Here is a 19,398-nt window from a genome sequence, read left to right as displayed (position 1 = left end):
GACCTCTGACCTCTCGCCCAATGACAGCCAGGAAAGCCTTGAGTCGCCCCCCCGCCCGCTCGGCCTGCAGGACAATGAACTCCTGAACGCGTCGGCTGAGTTTGTCCAGCAGGGGGCAGGATGGCTTCTCCGTCAGGAAACCTCCTGGACGAGGCCAGTGAAGGTAACACTTCCATGGGTCACGCGCACACACACACACACACACACACACACACACACACACACACACACACACACACACACACACGTCTGTTCCGTCTCTTTTTGGTACAAAAAAAAACGCTGCAGCGTTCAAAAAGCTGATTCAAAATGACTTTGAGTCAAAGGATCCTTCACCCGGAGGAAAGCGATCCTGCTGGATCTGCTGTCTTTCTGTGTCCTGACTTGTGACAGGCTGAGTTTTGCTGCGTTTAAAAGAATGTGATATATATTAGTAGTTGATTTTGACCATATTAAAAACAAGCGGGCGCGTGAACTTTGAAAAGAGTAATATGATTTAATCTAAAAAGAATGAACAATTTCAATCATTTCATATGAGTTCAGCTTGTGAATAATCCGCGTGTCCACGTGTAACGCGTAAAGGGATTTAAAGAAGAGCGAAGCTATGTTCCCCTAGTTTTTACATGGAATTTGTGATTTATGGCTCCAGTTGGAGCAATATTTGTGCGGCTGTTTGCGTTTCTCGCCGTTTCGGTTTCCAGCCTTTCCCTCTCTGTTGGATGGACGGCAGGCAAAGACGCGTGGCGGTCGGCGTCGGGCCGGATGCAGCGGCGACGCTCCATATGAGCATCACAACCTCCATTCTCTCCTGCTCAGCGCGGGAATGGGACAGAAAGGATTCACCTTTAAGATCCAGGGCGATGAAAGGGTCTCATGACGTAAAAAAGGCGGTGCAACATAAGGCCGACCCGTCACGGCTAAATATGAAAATCTAAAAATCAACAGCGCGGCGGCCGAGGTGCAGGTTGAACGCAGTTCGGGGAGGGAAAGGTGACACGAGAGATGTTTTGCATTACGGCTCCGGCACTCGGATGGGGGGAAAAAGAGCTATAAAGCAGCTTAAAGCAAAGCTTTTACCTCGATCAGCCCTCAAAGACGAACATGTTGTCAAGGGTATTGACAGACGCTCGTCCTACGTGTGCAGTTTATCACCTGTGAAACAGAGTCGTCCCAAAAGGAATGTGCGTACTTTTTATTCTATTCATGGAAAAAAAAAAACAACCTCTGCCCTCTGAAATTCTTGACATATTTAGGTTTGGCTCGGCCACAGAAACGTCAAATCGCGACACTTTTTATCTCAAGCAACGATAAGGTGTTACAGGCCGAGGAGGAAGTCGGTCTTTCACTGAGATCTAGATGTCCTTTAAAAACAAAACACACGCAACAATGAGCCGACAAAGATTCCCGGGTTTGACCGTGTTGTCGCGTCGCCTCGGTTTAACCCGGTAGATCCACCTCTGCAACAAGCTTCCCAAAGTAACGCCGTCCGACCCAAGAGCAAGACAGCTGCTGTCATACAAATGAAAACAGAAGAATTGATTAATCAGCGAATTAACTGTGATTAATCAGAACAGAACGGGTTCCGGACGTCGATTTCACATTTCAAAACACGTTTATGAGAGAGACGAATTTAGCTTTTCGCACATTGATTTGACTGGTAGGATGAGGTGATGGTGTTGGACGAGGCCGTCCGAGGAGCCGCTGGGATTTTAACCGCGTCGCACCGAAACGTCAACCTGCTTCCGAGCGAGAAAACGGTGACGCTCGGATCATTTCATCGATGATAGACAGAAATTGTATCAATGATGCCGCTCTGGGTTTCAGGTTAGGACATTTAAATCATTCTTCCCAATGTGGCTCTCATACGTGTCAAGTAAACACGGACAAACGCAAAGTATTATAGCAGTCTGTAATTATCCGTATATTCTATTTGCACTAAAAAAAAAAAAAAAAAAGAAAAAATGAGCGGGAACAATGAAAAATACACTTGATTGGCTGGAGGTTTGTTGATGTTAAATGTGATTTAGTTCGATGGAAACGGGTCTGTTTCCCAGCGCTGCTTCACTGGAGATCGATGGAAACATCAGATATGTGTGGACAGGAGGAAGGATTTTAGTATTTCTTTAATTACTCCCCCCCCCCCCCCCCCCCCCCGAAAAAAAACAATCAATAAAGGCTATATTGTTTAGAAAACAACAGAGAAATGGCTACAATATATTTTAATTACGTCATTCGGTTACGTCGCTTTTTCCGATACATCGACTCAGCGTCACGAGTGGATGGAAACGCAAATTCTTCCGCAAGTTTTCGAGATAGTCGTTTGAAAACCTGCGATGCGACGAGACGACCGCCAGGGAGGGAAGAGGATCGTTTCGCCGCTTTCGTGGAACCGCGGCGGTCCGACGCGCACGGCTTCGGGTCAAAATGTAAAGGAAACAGAAAAAGCACACAAAGGCTGCGTTGGGACGAGTCAGGTGACGCGGGAGATGGGAGGAGGTAGTTCGGCCGCCGCCGCCGCCGCCTCGTTCAAAGTCAGCCCTGTTTTTGCGGGGTTTTGTTTTTTTTCCGTACGAAAGAGACACCGAGGCGATCGGAAGGAGTCCGGAGCAAAAACTGACAAGCGCCGCCGACGTCAACGCTTTGTAGAAACCAGAGGATCCGCTCTCCTGTCAATCTGGAAATAACGGAATCAAGCCTTCTCGACATCTCCGTACCGCTCATCAAGTACGTTATTATTTTGGGAAAAACAATAAAAGCCTCGTTATCATCTAGAAAGACGTCGCCTTAGAAAGAACACAAACCCATCAGAAAGGGAAAACGCCGTCACCGACGAAGGTAAGCGTTTGACCTGTTTCGTGTTCGGCTTCTGTAATAAATGGTCGGACAGTCGCTGTTTCCCTGAAAGCAGCTTTGGTGCGACTTCCCCCAAACATTACAGAACTCCGGAGGAGCCGACCTTCATCTTAAACTCACTTTGTGTTCTTAACATTCAGCTTGTTGTTTTTGTGTTTGTTTATTTAGCGGCCGGCGTCCTCGCGGCTCACTGTCCGGGCGCGTAGGGCCAGCTGATGGAGCTCCCCGACAGCTGCATGTCTCGGATCAGCGTCTCGATGGGCGTCTTGCCCACCAGCCGCATGAAGAAGAGCTGGGAGATGAGGTTGGCCGGCACGGCGCGCAGAGCCGGCAGGCGCAGCAGCAGCCGGCCGAAGCGCTGGGGCTGATTGGGGTACTGCAGCCTCTCGTACTCCGTCAGGGCCACCTGGGCCTTTTCCTGCAGGGACTCCACGTGCGCGGGGTCAGTCAGTCCGCAGGCGTCTGCCAGGGAATAAAAAGCCCAGGTGAGGGTTTTACAAACGCTCGATTACTGCAGAGAAATGCTACCTTTATGTAGCGGTAGCTTGGCGGCGGTGGAGGCGAGCTCGGAGCGCGGCGTCCATGTTCAATCCGCCCTTTTTGAAATGATCGGGATGTTAAATATGAAGATGCAGCTTCTAATTGTAACATGTAAATAGGCACGAAAATAATATCTAAAAACAATATGCTGCTGGGACTTTATTATGATTTATTATGATGAAGATTTCCAATATTCTGCGGTTGTTGAAGAGCCACTGTGTCACTTTGAGAAGGTTTAAGTATTTGTGTCGCGCGGCGTTTGCTTTTCACACCTGTCAAGTTTTTATTCTGCTTCTAATGGCTCGTCGGGAAAACCCGAATCAAACGCGTCCAAAGAACAGACGGGACGCGCCGCCTCCGGTTTCCTCACAGGCGCCTCGGCGAGCTCTTAAGCGAATCCGCGATTTAGCTGGAGCCGTATTTTGAGACGGGCTTTTCCGTGGTCGCTTGGGTGGGTCAGAGGTCGCGACGGTACCTCGGGCAGCCGGGGGATTCCGCCCAGCTCGCCCCGACTCAGCTTACGGCGGAAATATCCGGTTTCAAAGGACGACTTCAAACGCACCTGGAGAGAAGAGAGCGATGGCTTTGAGGCAGCTGTATTCTGCCGAGTCCACTTGCAGACGGTTGAGCTTTTCCACCTGGTCCTGGAAAACCCTGACTTGGTCCATGAAGGACACGACGCGCTCGGCCGACATGGGCGAGGAGTGGAAGCCGGCGGCCGCCAGCAGGGGAGCCATGTGGAGGGGTAAGGCCGACTGGGCCGCGTTCAGGATGAAGAGCTCGCTCCAGCTCAGCCTCAGCAGCGCCACCTGCGGCGCAGACGGGAGCGTTACCACGAGGCCGCCGCCCAATCGCAAACGTTTTCGCGGCAAAAAGTCAGACGCAGAGAATCGGGGGATACGGCATTAAATGCTAAACCGCCGCTCAAAGCGGCGATAAGGTTTTCTTTTTTTGCCCCGCTCAGGTTCCTTTAACCGACATATTCCTTCGATTTATTTTGGGACTCTTTCAGCGGCCCCAACCCGTATTTTGGATACCACTGGTATTTAAACACCAGCTCGTTTTCTTTTTTTTTTTCCGAGCAGCTGTAAATGTGGCGACCTCGCTCTTTTGAAAGGTTTGACCTCAGCCGAGACACCGAAACCAAATGGTCCGTGTTTACTTTAAATCAAACGTAAACAAAAGGCCGGGCGGGCAAAACATGTCGCGGCGGAGAGTTGACCGCCGACTATCTCTTGTTTATTCCTCGAAACCGGTATTTCTCCACCGACCTGCTCGGAGACCGGCAGCTCCGGGAAGTAGGGGATGTTTCTGGCCCACTCGATGGTGCTGAAGAGGAGGCGGGCCGCCAGCTCGCAGATGCTGTCGATCCCCATGACGGAGGCGCCGCTCCCGGACGCCTGGATCTGCGCCTGGCCGTACGGCGCCCCGTACCGGCCGCTGGGGTACGGCTCGGCCCGCAGGAGCTGCCCGATCAGCTCCGACACCGGCTGCCCGTTGAAGTAATCGGCCCCGACGTGGCCCAGCCCCATGCCGCCCACGCCTCCCGACAGAGAGCTGGGGCTGATGCCTGAGTGAGATGGAGGGATCCTGCCCCGCTGAACGGCTGGGGGGGGGGGGGTCACACACACACACACACACACACACACACACACACACACACACACACACACACACACACACACACACACACACGCACAAGCCAACAGGATGAGTGTGATGCTGCAGCTCGGCTCCTGCAGGAAGAGTCCTCGCGTGTTTGGTGTTCCAGAGAAATTTACAACTTGGATTAAGAAAAATAATTGCATTTTGAGAAGCATTAGATTGTGGTCGCACACGTACAAGTGCAGGTTAAGCATCCAATCAGAAGTCTGAGCAGATTGACGGTGTGTACGGGGTGTCAAATATCATGTTGCAATGAAAGAATTTTCCCTTCTAGAAATCAAATTTCTAAATTCCGCAACAAAACCGGTCTGATGCGACGTCAGACCGCAGCGACAGGACTGAAGGGTTTGAAAAAAATCAAAGTGGTGATGGAAGTATATAAACGTATATAACAACTAATTGCGTCGTCCGTCGGGCCTTTTCTTGAACGGACTCTGAAACCAATGAATCTTATTTAACTGACCGGACAGGATTTCCGAGCTGAGTCGTGATAAACCAAACGCCACGGGCACTTTGATGCCCAAAAGGGAATTAGCGGCAGGACGGATGCACTTTTGAAAGCACGGCTGCGTGGAAAAGCTGAGGGTTCGCGAAGAACGACTCCTGCGCCGGAGTCGACGCGCGACGCGTCGGCTTAAAGGACGGCGCGCCCGAATGGCGGATGGCGCCGGTGTGGTCGGCGCCGCCGGGCAAGCGCCAGATAACGTCCGCTCGCCCGCTGCTTCAAGAAGCGCTGCGCTCTTGAAAACCCGTCCGTGTGTCACGGAAAGATTAGATGAATAAATGATGTGAATCATATACGGCCTTCACGGTCCCCGTATCTCAACCCATTATATTTTCATAAAGTCATTTTCACAGCGGCCGCTGCCTCCGCCTCTGCCGCACGGTGTTTCCGTAAGCGGAAGCCTGTTGGGTGTGAGCGGAGGCCGTCGCCGTGTCCGGCGGCGAGAAAGAAATATGAAAAAATATGCGTTCTCAAGCCGTGAGATAGGGATTATCACATCTGGTCAACATTGACCGTTATTCTTGCAGACGAGACATGAAATCATGCAAAATTCAGCCCTTTCTAAAGAAAAAAAGACATTTTGTTTTTTCCCTCCTGCGTTCATCGTCTGCGCTCAGGGTCGGACAACCGCTCACCTTCTCCTTCACATTCACGCGTCCCAACATTCACGTCTCGATGGTCCAAGGGTCTCCAGTTAACCTGTTGTATGTTCTTGGAAAGCTGGAGAACCTCGAGAAGCTGTGGGAGAACTTCCTAATCCAACCGGGGCGGGCGGTAAGCGCTAACCTCGGAGCTGTCATTCATTTTATATCATTTAACTTGATTTTATTTTCTCCTCAGAGCCGCGAGGAGAAAAAATGAGCGTCAAGAAGGTACGGCTTCATTTTCATTCTTCCCTCCTCAGAGGATGTTGGACTGCAGAACTGGTCTCGTCCGTCAAACTGAAGCCCGAGTCTCGCCGCTAAAAGCCTGAAAGCGCGATCGGCCTCAGCTTTGAGGGGCGGCGACGGCACGCCGAGCAAAAACCTTCCCTTTTGAAGGGAGGTAGCAAACACCGCCGGTGCAATAAATCAAGGGATAGGAGGACCAACACCCTGTTGTTTTCCAGATTGCAAGAATTTCTGAAGAAAGGAGTCACCACAACCAAAAAGGTGATTTTTTTTTTTTTTTAAATTCCCCCTGTAAAAGGCCCTCGGAGCTCCGGGGCGAGTCGCAGCCGGCACTCCGGCCGCTACCTTGGAAATACAAAATGTGGAGCGGCGCGAGCGTCCGGGTCAGAAGTGGGCGGCGGCACATTTCCAGGTAATGTGGAAACAGTGGAGCCGCAGTCAGCGGGAGCATTAATAACCCGGCTCAATATAACCTCTGCCACGCCGTCACCTCCTGCAGCACATTTCAGGCGGGGGGGCTTCGGTGTCCACTGACAAAGAGGGGCGGCTTTAGATCCTCTGGGACTCGAATATGAATCTGAGTTTTTGTAAAATGTTGGTCGGGCCGTGACCGATTAGCACCGCGATACTTTGGATCACCACTTTTTTTTTTTCTGTTTTGCAGATAAGCCGCGTGGACCGCCGTCCTCCCCCCCCTTCCCTCGTCACCGACGCGCAACGGCTGAAACCTCCGGGCCGAAAACACGCTTTTTGTTGACGGTGTAAATATTGTGCGAATGTCACAGGGTGTCTGGATTTTCTTTGTGTTTTTACTTTCCTCGTCCGCGTCCATTGATTTTCCTTTTTTTTTTTTTGTGGCCGTGGGATTGTTTCCCTTCCAGGGAGTTTGTGCTGGAATTAAAATGGATCCTTTTCAGCATTATAAAAGTACATGAATACATTAATGTATCTGAGTATCAATACACCAGTATATCTGTCCAGCAGTGCACGCTTTTAGCATAATTTGGATAATGATATATTTGTCTTGTGTGCAGCCACTTCCATCATGGTTTGTCACCATTTGATTTCTTTTTATTAATTTATTGGTGAAGTTCAATGAGTCGCCCAAGGCCACGTGTCCCAGGCGGGTCGACCATAACAAGAATATTTCCTGTTCAGAGTCCTCGGCGTGGAACATTGTTTCCGAGTGCGATATTACCATTAAATCTCTGTCCGTCCGGCTCATATGTGAGACGTGGCCGCGGAAACCCAGGCTGATCTTTTAATTCTCTTATTGTTCTGCCGGTATGTTTCCCTTGGGAAAAAAGTCTGATTTTTTTTTTTTTTTTTTTTTTTTCCCCCCTCTCCCCATTAAACAGTGTCGCGCACTTGCGTGCAAATAGTAAACACCGGTGTCAGCGTGTCGCCAAAAGGCCGGTTGGGCAAACAAAGCCCTTCTCCGGAGTCACGTGAGCGTCCGCCGGTCAAACTCTGAGCTCCGTCTAGGAGTCGACAGCGCGAACATATCTGAATATTTAGCCGCTAAATTCTCCGGCGGGTTTGCCAGCTAACCTTGGCCCCCCGATGGACTGAGAGTTCCAAGAAGGTTTAGCCTTTTCACTGAAAACAGCTGCCTGTGCGGTTGGAAACAACACACATGAGCGCTGCGAGATCAAACCAAAATAGTCAGGTTGCTGGCTGCGGGACCAAAACAAAGAGCTGAAAGATACCAAACGCCCCTTTTTTTTTTTAAACCCGAGGGGTTTAAACCCCGCAGGACCCGGGGTTTTCGTGGAGGGAGACGTCGGCGTACCTTCTTTGCGCATCCCGACGCGAAAGCATTTCTTGAGTCGGCAGTACTGGCACTGGTTGCGGTGGTGCTGGTCGATTTGGCATTCTCTGTTCGACCTGAAATAAAGGAGAGATGTGCTCGGGTTTAAAACGAAATCTTCCGACGAGCAGTTTACATCGACATGTATGCAGCCCTCCCCTCCAAACACACACTCACACACACACACACACACACACACACACACACACACTCACAGACCCTTGTGATGAGTGAAAACTATGAGCTGGCGTGGCTGAAAAGCCATCAAGGCTGTGACCTTTGTAAATCATCAGCGCCGCGCGCCCTCGTGTCGTCTTTAACGGCGAGACTCGGCCAGCCGGCGCTTTTCAGCCCCGGATGTCACAAAGTGATTAAAAAGACACACTCTGTTCAGGGTTAGTACATTATTATGGGATGGGGTGGCGGCGTCGGGGGGACGTAACCGTATTCCATCACCGAACGAGTGCTCCCGGGGCAGGAGGGAAAGAATTGAGTTGCAACAGTATGTGTTCCTGCGGTGGAGAATATTGAGAATGTCGACCTTCTGAGGCGATCCATCCTCATATGACTGACCTTCGGGGCATTCGTGTTTGCTTTGGGTTTTTTTTTCTTTCCTTTTTTCCAGGGCTGTTTTTGAGACTTATCCAAGGTTGGAACGGATCATTCCGAGGTGAGGATTGACTGTTCTGTCTCCTTCCTGAATGTGAATAAGTCGTGCACGCACCCACACACACACACACACACACACGCCGATACACACACACACACTCTGCATTCACAAAGGCGATGTTGTGTATGACATTTACATAAAGAAAGGCCGACCTGAAGATGAATTAAATGCGCTCCGGCGCTTTTGTCCGCAGGGTAACGGGAGCTCTTCTTACCTGCAGGAGTAGCTCAGGTTTCGCCGGATGCTCCGTTTGAAGAAGCTCTTGCAGCCCTCGCAGGTGAACACGCCGTAGTGCTTCCCGCTGGATTTGTCCCCGCACACCACGCAGTCCACCACGCAGGCCTTGTCCTCGTCCCCGACGTCCACGTCGCTGCTGCCCGCCCGGGGCGACGCGTCCTCGTCCTCCCTCCTCAGGTAAGCCTTCTCCCCGAGCCCGTTGGCGTCCCCGTTGGGGTTCCCCCATCCCCCGCTCACCATGGCCATGTTCTCCGAGACCCGCGGTCTTGCGAGTGGATCATACGCCGCCGCCGCCGCCGTTCAACGGCCCCTCCGGGGTCGGGGGAATCGACTCCAGGCTGAAACGCCGCGGCTCCGGGTTGTTATTCGAGACGCGGTTTAGTCCGAAAAGATGTCAAAGATTGATGCAAAGTTGTCCGGGACTCCCGGCGTTGACCTGGATCCCCCCCTCGTCGTCTGCCGGGATTGACCCGGTGATCCTTCCCAGCGCCGTCCTCTCTCTCTCTCTCTCTCTCTCTCTCTCCCTCTCTCTCTCTCTCTTCTTTAATCTCGCAGCTCCCTCTGTTCTGTTCTTGTCTTTCACCTCGCCGTTTCAGCCCTGACCTCCGATCAATGGCTCCCGAGGTCTGAGAAAAACTTCAGACGCACATCGACCCGTTCAGAGTTCAGGGGAGGAAAAGGGTGCCGCCTTCTCTTTCACGGGAAACAATAAATTACACTTTGTCTCTTTCTCTTCGCCGCCTCCCTTTCACTTTCCGTGGCGTCGCCCGGCGGCGGGCCGGCCGCCGGCAGGGCCGCCGGTCACCCGACGCTGCTCACGGCCGGTAAAGCGGCGTCTTCTCGTGGCGTGGCGTGGCGTCTCTCCCGTCCTCCAGGCGGGGATCAACCACCCTGCCCTCTCCTCCGACTTGTGAACCCGTCCAACCAGTTCCCGCGGCGCAGAGGCGTTATCTGCCGATCTGAGGCGGTTCCAGTCCGGACTCACTCTCGACTTGTCGAGGCCGTCGCAGATGCAGAGGTGACAGCGACGGGGAGGGCGGGGGAGAAAGAAAAAACAAAAAACTAATATCCTCCGCGGAGCGCTCGCTCGGCCCTCTCCAGAGGAGGGTTTCGGAAAGATAAGTGGGGTCCGCCGCCGACTATCCGCGCCCTAAAAGTAATGAAAAAACATCCGGAGAATTCTGAAATGAGCTCTCCCCTTTATATTAAAACAAGAGCCGCGGAAAGACAATACGCTCCTTTCACTCCTGGAAAATGCCACCGCCGTTTCTGCAGCAACGCACTTCATTAGAGAAGTCCCGCTTGTTCCGATGTCTGCGGTTTTCCCCGCCGGCTCGTCCAACTTCTTCTGCGGCGTCAAAGAAGGAAATGTCACCGGCCGGCGGCGAGAAGGGAGAAATCTTTTCTCTCGCCCCTCGTCTCTTTCAAAAACTCCGCCGCGAGTTCTTCTTCCTCTTCTTCTCCTCCTCCTCCTCCTCCTCCTCCTCTTGTTTTGTCAGTGCTTGTCCATCCAGCAGTAACAACCAGACAACCAGAGGCCAGCGCCTCTCCGCATTCCCTGTCAGCGAGTCAGGGTGTACTGTTGCACTCCTCTCCCCGACCTTTTTGTTTTTTTTTGTTTCCCCCTTCCTCGCTCGGCCCCCGATAGGAATAAATTAGGCAAACAAGCAGGAAAAACACGGTCACCGACCTTTAGCGAAAGCCAGACGCCGCAGTGGAGCGGAGATCGCCTCCCCGTCGCTGCGCTCGGCTCGCTCCTTTCGGCGAGGCGAGCGTGTGTCTGTGTGCTGAGGGATTTGACACTGCTATTCAAGCCCTGCCGTTGCCATGGCGCCGGATGCCTTATAAGGCCAGCGGAGTCAAAGAGCACAGAGTGGGCTGCAGCGGCACACTCATACACAAAGAATGCCTGCCCGGCCGCCCGCTTCCCCCCTGACCCCGGGCCGTCCGGGGAGCGGGAGGAGTTAACCCCGGCACCGCCGCCGCCGGACAAAGAGGGTTCTGATCCCGGACACTTCCCTCCACTTTGTCCACCCGGTCATCACGGGGTGTGTCCGTCACCCCGCCGCCTTCTTTTCGCACCTGCCGCGTGGCGACGGGGAGATTCCGGATGGCCGCGCGTCCGGAAAAGATTTCATTCAAGCGGGCTTTGAGCTCGCCGAAGAAACGTCGCCAAAATCGCGTTCGCGTCGGCCGAAAACCCGACGTTTCCCCGACGACGGCGTCCCTCTTATCCTAACAAACGGCCCGTTTTTGCCGTGCGAGACTTCTCGACGGAGATGACCTCATCGGGGGGGGATTTCCTCGAGTTCCCAAACAGGCAGATAATCTCCGTGATGTTTTCCCTCCGGTCTCCAGGGAATCGTGTTTCTGCATTCTATCCGCGTTTTCCACTTTTATTTTGACGGAAAGGACGGCCTCAACGTCTTCTGCAACCGATGGCTCCAACTTTACCTTTAAAACAGGAAGCTAGTTTTCTTCCTGGGCAGCGGTGGAGTCCCTCAGGGGTCTGTTCTGGGGCCGATTTTATTTTCATTGTATGCACTCCCATTTTTCCTCATTATTAATTCATTTATGCTGCCGCTAGACTGCCCACAGCAAACCCCCTCAGCCGCGCTGCCATGGTGACACTGCGCCGCCCGATGTGTCCCACAGATTTGGTTTGTTTTTTTGTTTATTTTTTCAACTCGAATGTGAATATGCGAATAGCTCATTCCCTGCCGCTCAGCTTCCGAGTATCCGGTCCCCCTCGTTGTGTTCGTAAGCCTGAGTTTGCACGAAGTAGAATAAGTTCTCATGGCAGGAAGTGTGTTTGTGGAAGTGAAAGGAAAAAAAAAAAGCATGTTTTTGTTTGCATTTTAAGAGTGACGTCGATCCAAACCATGTCCGACCCCCAAAGGTGACCTTAAAGATAACGCACGTCTTCACTTCGCAGAAGCGACGGCAAGTCCAACAGAAGCGTCCCGCTAATATAGGCATTTGTCTTGCTAATTTACAGTATTAGCATCTTGTGACTTGTCCGTCTCCTCGTGACGTTTCCAACAGTTGTTAGTATGCGGTTCAACACGTCCGCCGTCCGGCCGCTGGCGGTTTCCCTGAGGAATTCTTCACATGCTTTGTCTCTCATTCCAAGAGTATTGTCATGTGAAGGTCTCCCAGCAAAGAGGAGGACAAAATAAACAATCAGAGCCCGCAAACAAGGTTTCTGATAACAGCCTCCAAAGGCTGGAAAAGAGACCCTTGGAGGAGGAGAAGGAGAAAGAGGAGGAGGAGGAGGAGGAGGAGGAGGAGGTATTTGCCGACGCTTTTAAAAAATGTTCCCGTGATTTATAAAGGAATTCCTCCTGGATGACAAAACTTTTTGTTTACGTCTCACTTCAAAGAAACTTTTTTTTTTTTTTTTTTCGCAGGGCGGAGGGCGAAACTCACCAAACGTTACAAAGCTGACTGGAAGCAGAGATCTTTCCCCGGGGCCTTCACGGCCCGGCCTGAGTCAGGCTCTCTCAATATGAAAATAAGGTAACTTTAACCCACATCTGTCACAGCGAGACTCATTGTGCATGGATAGCTCTTTTGTTTGGTTAAGAGGTTATCGGGGGCCGAGCTAAGCTGCCATAAGTTGAATTAGCGCTGCCCTTTAAGCCGCCGTACATCAGCGGAGCACCGGGGATGGTATTCTAACCCGCGTTATTGATCTTAATGCTTGTAACGGACAGTTGCATTGAAAAAAAATAATAAAACACGCGTACAAAAAATTCCCTCCCGGCTATTTCACAACGATCGGATCAGAAATATAAAATGATTTTGGGCCGTCGTGATGCAAAGGTTTAAAATAAGAGTTGGATAAATAGCATTGCTTTTCCAGATGTTATCATCCTCAAAAAAAAATAACGGGGCGACAGAGTGTGTGTGTGTGTGTGTGAAACTCCCTATTTACCGATAGGCTGTTTTCAATCCGCACGGCAAAGTGTAGAACACGTGTCGAGCCGGGAAACGGGAAACATTATCCGGCAATTTTCAAAAATGTGTTTTCTGGCGGGACACGCAACACCTTTTGTCCACGGGTTTGAACAGCAGATCCAGATGTGTTGTTGTACCTGTGTGTGTGTGTGTGTGTGTGTGTGTGTGTGTGTGTGTGTGTGTGTGTGTGTGTGATTTTTGCTCTTTGAACTGCAGGTCAGGAATGCAGCTGGTCTCAGCGTGAGGTTGGACTCTGGTGTAGTCTGAGCATTCTTCCCGCCGTCGGAGCTCCCCAGAGATCTTCTCACCTTCACACTGCCCGGCATAAATCATTTCTCCACCGGTTATTCTTCATTATATTATGTGTTTTTTTTACACATATATACAGTGATCCCTCGCTATAACGCGGTTTACTTTTCACGGTTTCGCTACTTCACGGATTTGCACGGTGCATTGTGTTCTGCATTCTGATTGGCTAAAAAGTCACTCCGCTTCTTCTCTACCTGTGCGTCAATAATGTTGCAGTTTAATATGTACACGTACATAAAACAGCTTGACAAATTTACATGACGTACGTGCAAATTCTCTCGCGATTTCGAGTTTCTCTAAATCCATAATGTTGACAAAACGCTCTGGAGCGACAAAAGCACCTTGCAGGGCCCAAAAGGCAGCGAAGATGCTATCTATGGCAGATAAAGTTAAACTTCTGGACATGCTAAGGGAAGCTAAAAGCTATGCGGCTGTAGGTCGGCATTACGGAATGAATGAATCTTCCCTTCGTTCCATAAAGGAGGAGGAAAAAAAACATAAGGACGACAGCAGCGATGTATAATAGTATTTAATTGTATAATAATTGTAAAAAAGAATAAAGGTTTCTACTTGACGGATTTCGCCTATCACGGGTTCTTTTTGGAACGTAACCCCCGCGAAAAACAAGGGTTTACTGTACTGTGTTTCTTTTTCTGGTCATTTATCTTGACTCGTGTTTATGCCACTAAAACTAAAGATGCTTTCTTGTAACATAAGTCCGGCCTTTTGTTTATGTTCCACGTGTTCTTTGAGCCGAGCCCATCGGGTCAGGATCCAGGCCTCCTCTCCTGGATCGGTTGCCGGTGGATCGCCGGGCTGCGCGTAAACAAATCCAACCATTAGCTCTCTCGCTCGGAGACAAGCAGCACAGCGGCGTGCCCTTGCCGTGCCCTTGAACATACTTTGTCAAACGTCGGGCTTTTTATCCCTCCAGATTATTGTAAAGCTCACGGCAAGAACCCATCGATCCGGGCCTCTATCTGTATTTGGACAACGCACTTTCTGTTTCAGGTTAATTATTACTTGCCATCCTGTAGCTTTTAGCATCATAAGACGTCTGCGTCTGCGTCTGCGTCTGCGTCTGCGTCGTACCTCAGGGGAGGCGGACGACTCGCCGCTCAAAAGGACAAAGAGCGCAATAGACGTAACGTTGCTGAATAGATTTCTTTTCAACGCTTTGGACTGTCTTTTGAACTTTAAGACAAAACACTCATTCATGTTTCACAATCCGTGCGTGCGGCCGAGCTTGCTGAGCTTGCTGAGCTTGCTGAGTTGCCGCCGCCGCCGCCGCCACCGCCACCGCCACGGGCTGCAGCTCCGGCTGCACATTTATCACCTGACTCCCGGAGACGCCCTGCATGTCTCCGAGCTCATGGATCCAGGCTCGAAAAGTTACAATATCGCTTCTGCTCAGAGTAAACGTGCAAATGCACGTGCACCGACTGAACCGGGCGATCGCCGCCGCCACATTCAGAGCACCACAATACTTTGACATCTCCTTGTTGATGGTTTTAATGTTTACCTTTTTTTTGTTTGTTTTTTGAGTGTTTGCGTGAAGCAAAGATCTTGATATCGGGGTGTTCCGGAGAACCCTGGCCTTTTATTGTACGGCACTATTTGTTCCTTCACCTGTCAAACACACTCCCGCCGCGGCCGGTATGAGATATAACCATTTTGTTTTCCCTCCCACTCGCGGAGATATTTCTTCCGAGCGGGTCAAACACCGATTCGAGAGGAAGGTGTAAACAGCGGGTTGGATACGAGTCCGGCCGGAAGACCGTTAACTCCATTAGTTAAAGAGCGGAGGAATTTGATAACCGGGGTTAAACTTTAACTCGGGAGTAATTCTGGGTGAGCGAGCGAGAGCGCATGACTCCCTGCTCCTTCCTCATTAGCTCTGCTGCCCTTTGGCCCAAAGAGGGAAAATAGCCCCCCCTCTTTCCCTCTCTCGGCTTCCCCCTCACGTCCGCCTCCCCCCTCGCAGCGCCGCGTCCTCGGGCCTTTGACCTCCGACGAATGACGGAGCAATTTAAAATAAACAGGGGCCGTCGAACCTGCCAAAGAAAAACATCTGCCGCTGCGACTGCGGGGCAACAACGCGCGGCGTCCAATCAATACCCGCCCTCCTCCACGCCCGGGACCCGCTGGAGGTGGTGGGAAAGTTCCCACTCGGCGCGTTGTTGTCATTCAAATCAGCGATCTGCTCGCCGCTGTGAGCGAGGTATCGGCCCCATTGTCGGGGAATCAATAGGACTATTTGCCGTATTTGCGGGGCCGCTGTATTTTCCCGCGTCTCTGCCGCCGCGATAAGATGAGGCGCCGAATGCGCGACGCAGCGCCGATGTTGAAATGATAACCTTTGTTTGGTCTTTTTGCTTTCACTCGCCGTCACACGGCTCGCGACGATCGAGCGCTTTTGGATGGGAAACGCTAAAGTCGAGTGTCTGTTTACTTTTCGCCCCCGTCCGTTTATTTCCTTTTTTTCCTTCCTTTTGGTGGCGGCTAAATCCCCGACCGTGTTCACAAACAGCCTGTGTGTCACCGCTGGGGGCGGAGTCACCACAACGCCAGGGAAGAAGGTGGAAAAATAAATATGTGGTGTTTATCCTGGCGATGTTGAACCTACGGGTGGATCCAGGGAGACGGCGAAGAGCTTTGGAGCCGCGAACCCCAAACCGGGTCACCGTTACTTCTGGCATTCTTGTCTCGTGAGCGGAAGGATAGATTTCAATCAAGAAAAAAAACATAAAAATGATGGATTTTACATGAATATCGCCGGGGTGTGTGGAGGCGCCAGATTGAGTTGGACAGGCCACACACACACACACACACACACCCTGCGTTCAGCCCAGTAGTCAGAGGCCCCTATTGATTTGGGTCAAGCGGCACCGAAAAATCTATTCAGCTCAATATTTCAGCGTGAATCTGAAAAGATTATCGCCGACGGTCTGCTCGCCCGTCCGTCCGTCCGTCCGCCCGCCCGCCGGAGCCACGGACGCCGCCCCGCCAGTTTTTCAGACGGGGGGGAATTAGCCTTAAAACTGGACGCAGCCACAACATGTTTGATCGCGCTTCCCAATCGCCACGTTCAGTCGCCCGCAAATCTGGTTCCAATCTGCTAATGGTGCCCTCTGCCACCAGCAGACACCGCCTACAGGTCAACTAAGGTGCTTAGGATGACAGAAAATTAACCTAATCCGCTCGGCGAAGGACTCAAACAGTGTAACAGGATTAGGCCGCTGGCCACACCCTCTGCCGTCTTTCCCCTCTAAACACCTTACAGCTGTAATCCGCCGCTGACGAGCTAAGTGACCTCATTAGCTCATCTGCTCTGCGGGTTCTGCGAGCAGGACAGCGATCTCATGTCCCGTTCGGAATAAACGGCCGCCCCGAGCTCTCCGGAGAAGCCTTGCTATGTGAGGCGCGTCGACGGAAACTCTCTGAGAAGCAGAGGCGGACGGCGACTTGGAGTTGAATTGAAACGGCTGCTGGCAGCGGGCGGGACCACAACACCATCCCAGGTCCACAGGGTCCAAGGACTGATCGCTATTTAGTTGAAATAAAGGTGGTGAGCACCTCCGACTGGCGGCCAGAAGGTCCCCGGTTGGCTTTCCACGGGTGGAGTCTTTGTGTTCTCCCCGTGTCTGCGTGGGCTTCCTCAGGGTTTCTCAGGGTTCCTCAGGCTTCCTCAGGCTTCCTCAGGGTTCCTCAGGGTTCCTTAGGGTTCCTCAAGGTTCCTCAGGCTTCCTCGGGCTTCCTCGGGGTTCCTCAGGGTTCCTCAGGGTTCCTCCCACCGTCCAAAAACACACCGGAGGTTCACTGGACACCTTTATTGTCCAGACGGGTGAATGAAAGGGTGAATGCTTGAATGTCTCTTCATAGTTTCTTGAGGAAATCTTCTTGGTGTGGCAATGTCTTCATCTGAAGACGTTTCCCCCCTCGTCTCGGAGGCTTCTTCAGCTCCGGGATGACGGAGAACCTCCACAGAAAGGTTTCTACGGCATCTGTGGATCAGAGGGTGAATGGTTGTGTGTCTTTATATAATGTGCCAATGAGTGAGTGAGTGAACGCATGTACTTCTGTATGACGTCTGAATGGTTGCTGTGTCAAACTCAAGGCCTGCGGGCCAAATGTGGCTCGCCGCCTCATTTTATTTGGCCGCGGGAACCTCTTAAAATAGCCATGACCATAAACTACATTTCCCACGACTCTTGCCGATCACGTTACCCGCCATTAGATCGCAGCGTGACAGGAAAGACGGGAAGGCCGAGACGTGTTTGTGCTTCAAGGAGAAAAAGCTCCGATCTACGTCCAAACACGGAGCCCAAAGTTAGCCTTCCAGAACAACAACAAATTATCCAAGAATAAGAAGGCAAACTCCGATGGCAGCAGAATGTGTTTGCCAAAGGACCATCCAAAAACACTGCGGCGGTGAAAGCCAGCTTTATTTTGTCCGAAGAGCCTTTGAGGGCAACCGTTATTGTGAGGCGGGTCAGGGTGAAATGAGTTTGACACTCCTGACTTACGGCACCCCGGCATGGGAATGACAGAGTGAATAGTTACATGAATATGTAACATGGAGAATGTGTCTCTCTATCTGGTGTGTGAATGAAGTGGTTGGACATTTCCATGATGTGAGAATGACAGGGTGAATGCTTGTCTCCAGGTGATGGACCGGTCCAGGGGGAACCCCAACTCTCGCCCGGGGTGGACGGAGGGATCTCCTGATACTGAAGGAATGCATGAATCTTCTGTTCCTTTAGGCTTTTCGCCACAGCGAATCCACTTTCTCCATCTGACCCTGTTCTCCGGATCCTCCTCCCTCACCACATCCATACGTCTTCTCCTCGGTCTCCCTCTAGAACCCCAGTTTATCACCATCCCTCCTCTGTCCATGACCCGACCATCTCAGTCTGGCTTCTCTGACCTTCTCTCCAAAACATCTAACGGTGGAGAGGATCAGGAATGAGTCCATCAGAGGAACAGCACATGTTAGATGTTTTGGAGAGAAGGTCAGAGAAGCCAGACTGAGATGGTTGGGTCATGGACAGAGGAGGGATGGAGAATATATTGGTAGACGGATGCTGGAATTGGAGCTGCCAGGCAAGAGGTCTGGAGGAAGACCAAAGAGAAGATTTATGGACGTAGTGAGAGAAGATATGAAGGTAGTTGAAGGTGTGAGAGAGGAGGATCCAGAGAACAGGGTTAGATGGAGAAAGTGGACTCGCTGTGGCGACACCCGAGGGGAAAAGCCGAAAGAAGAAGAAGAAGGTCTTTAGAAAACTGTCATTTTTAATCATAAAGTGGTTGAAGAGCCTTCCTATCGGAGAATGAAGGCCACGTGCACGGACCGGTTGACCGAGCTGAGCTCCATCTGACTGAATCCACGGTGGCGTTTTTAAGCGTTTTGTAACCGCGGACGCGCACGGTGGCCGGAAAGCTCCTCGCCGTCCGGCACGTGGGTCTGCGGCAGCGCTCTCAGTCCTCTCTGGATAGGTCCGGATTTGTCGCATCTGCCGAATAAAAACCCCCTTAAAGAGTCATTTATAGATTTGACCATAAAATGTTGTGAACTAATGTTTCACGGCGGCGTGACAGCCGGTGATGGCGTCATTATCCGAGCAGGCCGCCGCACAAAGCAGGCGTGGCGGACCGTTTGATTGAGGTCAAACCCGTCATCCCGGTGACCTCTCCACGGGCCCCGCCGGAGTCGGCGCCGTGGCGTCCCGGAGCAGGACGACGAGAGGAAGAGGAGGCGATGAGATGAGATTGGATACTCGGCGGTGACGGGCGAACTCACGGCTTTAAGAATGAAAGGCTGTCATCCCTTCACACGGCCGACCCAGGGGGAACTTATTAAAATGAACAACGCATGCCGGGAGTAAATGAATTGACCTGAAAGCCCCGGGTCAACGGCCCCCAACCCCAACACACCCACGGTGTGCGTCTGTGTGTGTGT

The 19,398-nt window shown here is 51.7% G+C and overlaps 1 protein-coding gene and 1 long non-coding RNA gene across 3 annotated transcripts; one reads left to right on the top strand and one right to left on the bottom strand.

The window, feature by feature from the left end:
- Positions 1–476: 476 nt before the first annotated feature.
- On the bottom strand, positions 477–10,850 carry LOC147226157 (nuclear receptor subfamily 2 group F member 6-like). Its single transcript, XM_086161500.1, has 5 exons — positions 9,148–10,850; positions 8,246–8,340; positions 4,665–4,999; positions 3,956–4,202; positions 477–3,315 (listed from the first exon to the last, which is right to left on the bottom strand). The coding sequence occupies exons 1-5, from the start codon at positions 9,414–9,416 to the stop codon at positions 3,041–3,043; spliced, it is 1,221 nt and encodes a 406-aa protein (XP_086017626.1). The 5' UTR covers positions 9,417–10,850; the 3' UTR covers positions 477–3,040.
- Positions 8,689–14,009, top strand: LOC147226156 (uncharacterized). Of its 2 annotated transcripts, XR_015107259.1 has the most exons (4): positions 8,689–8,933; positions 9,127–9,347; positions 12,581–12,689; positions 13,347–14,009. It is a non-coding gene; the product is annotated as an uncharacterized LOC147226156 (long non-coding RNA). The 2 variants fall into 2 exon arrangements; XR_015107260.1 differs by lacking the exons at positions 8,689–8,933; positions 9,127–9,347 and adding an exon at positions 10,052–10,188.
- The last annotated feature ends 5,389 nt before the right edge of the window (positions 14,010–19,398 follow it).

This window comes from Fistularia commersonii, chromosome 16 (assembly GCF_037954325.1).
Source record: "Fistularia commersonii isolate RoL2024-O1a breed Wild chromosome 16, RoL_Fcom_v1.0, whole genome shotgun sequence".
Taxonomy (NCBI): Eukaryota; Metazoa; Chordata; class Actinopteri; order Syngnathiformes; family Fistulariidae; genus Fistularia; species Fistularia commersonii.
Note: the sequence above shows the minus strand (reverse complement) of the source record. Positions and strands in the feature narration are given on the sequence as shown.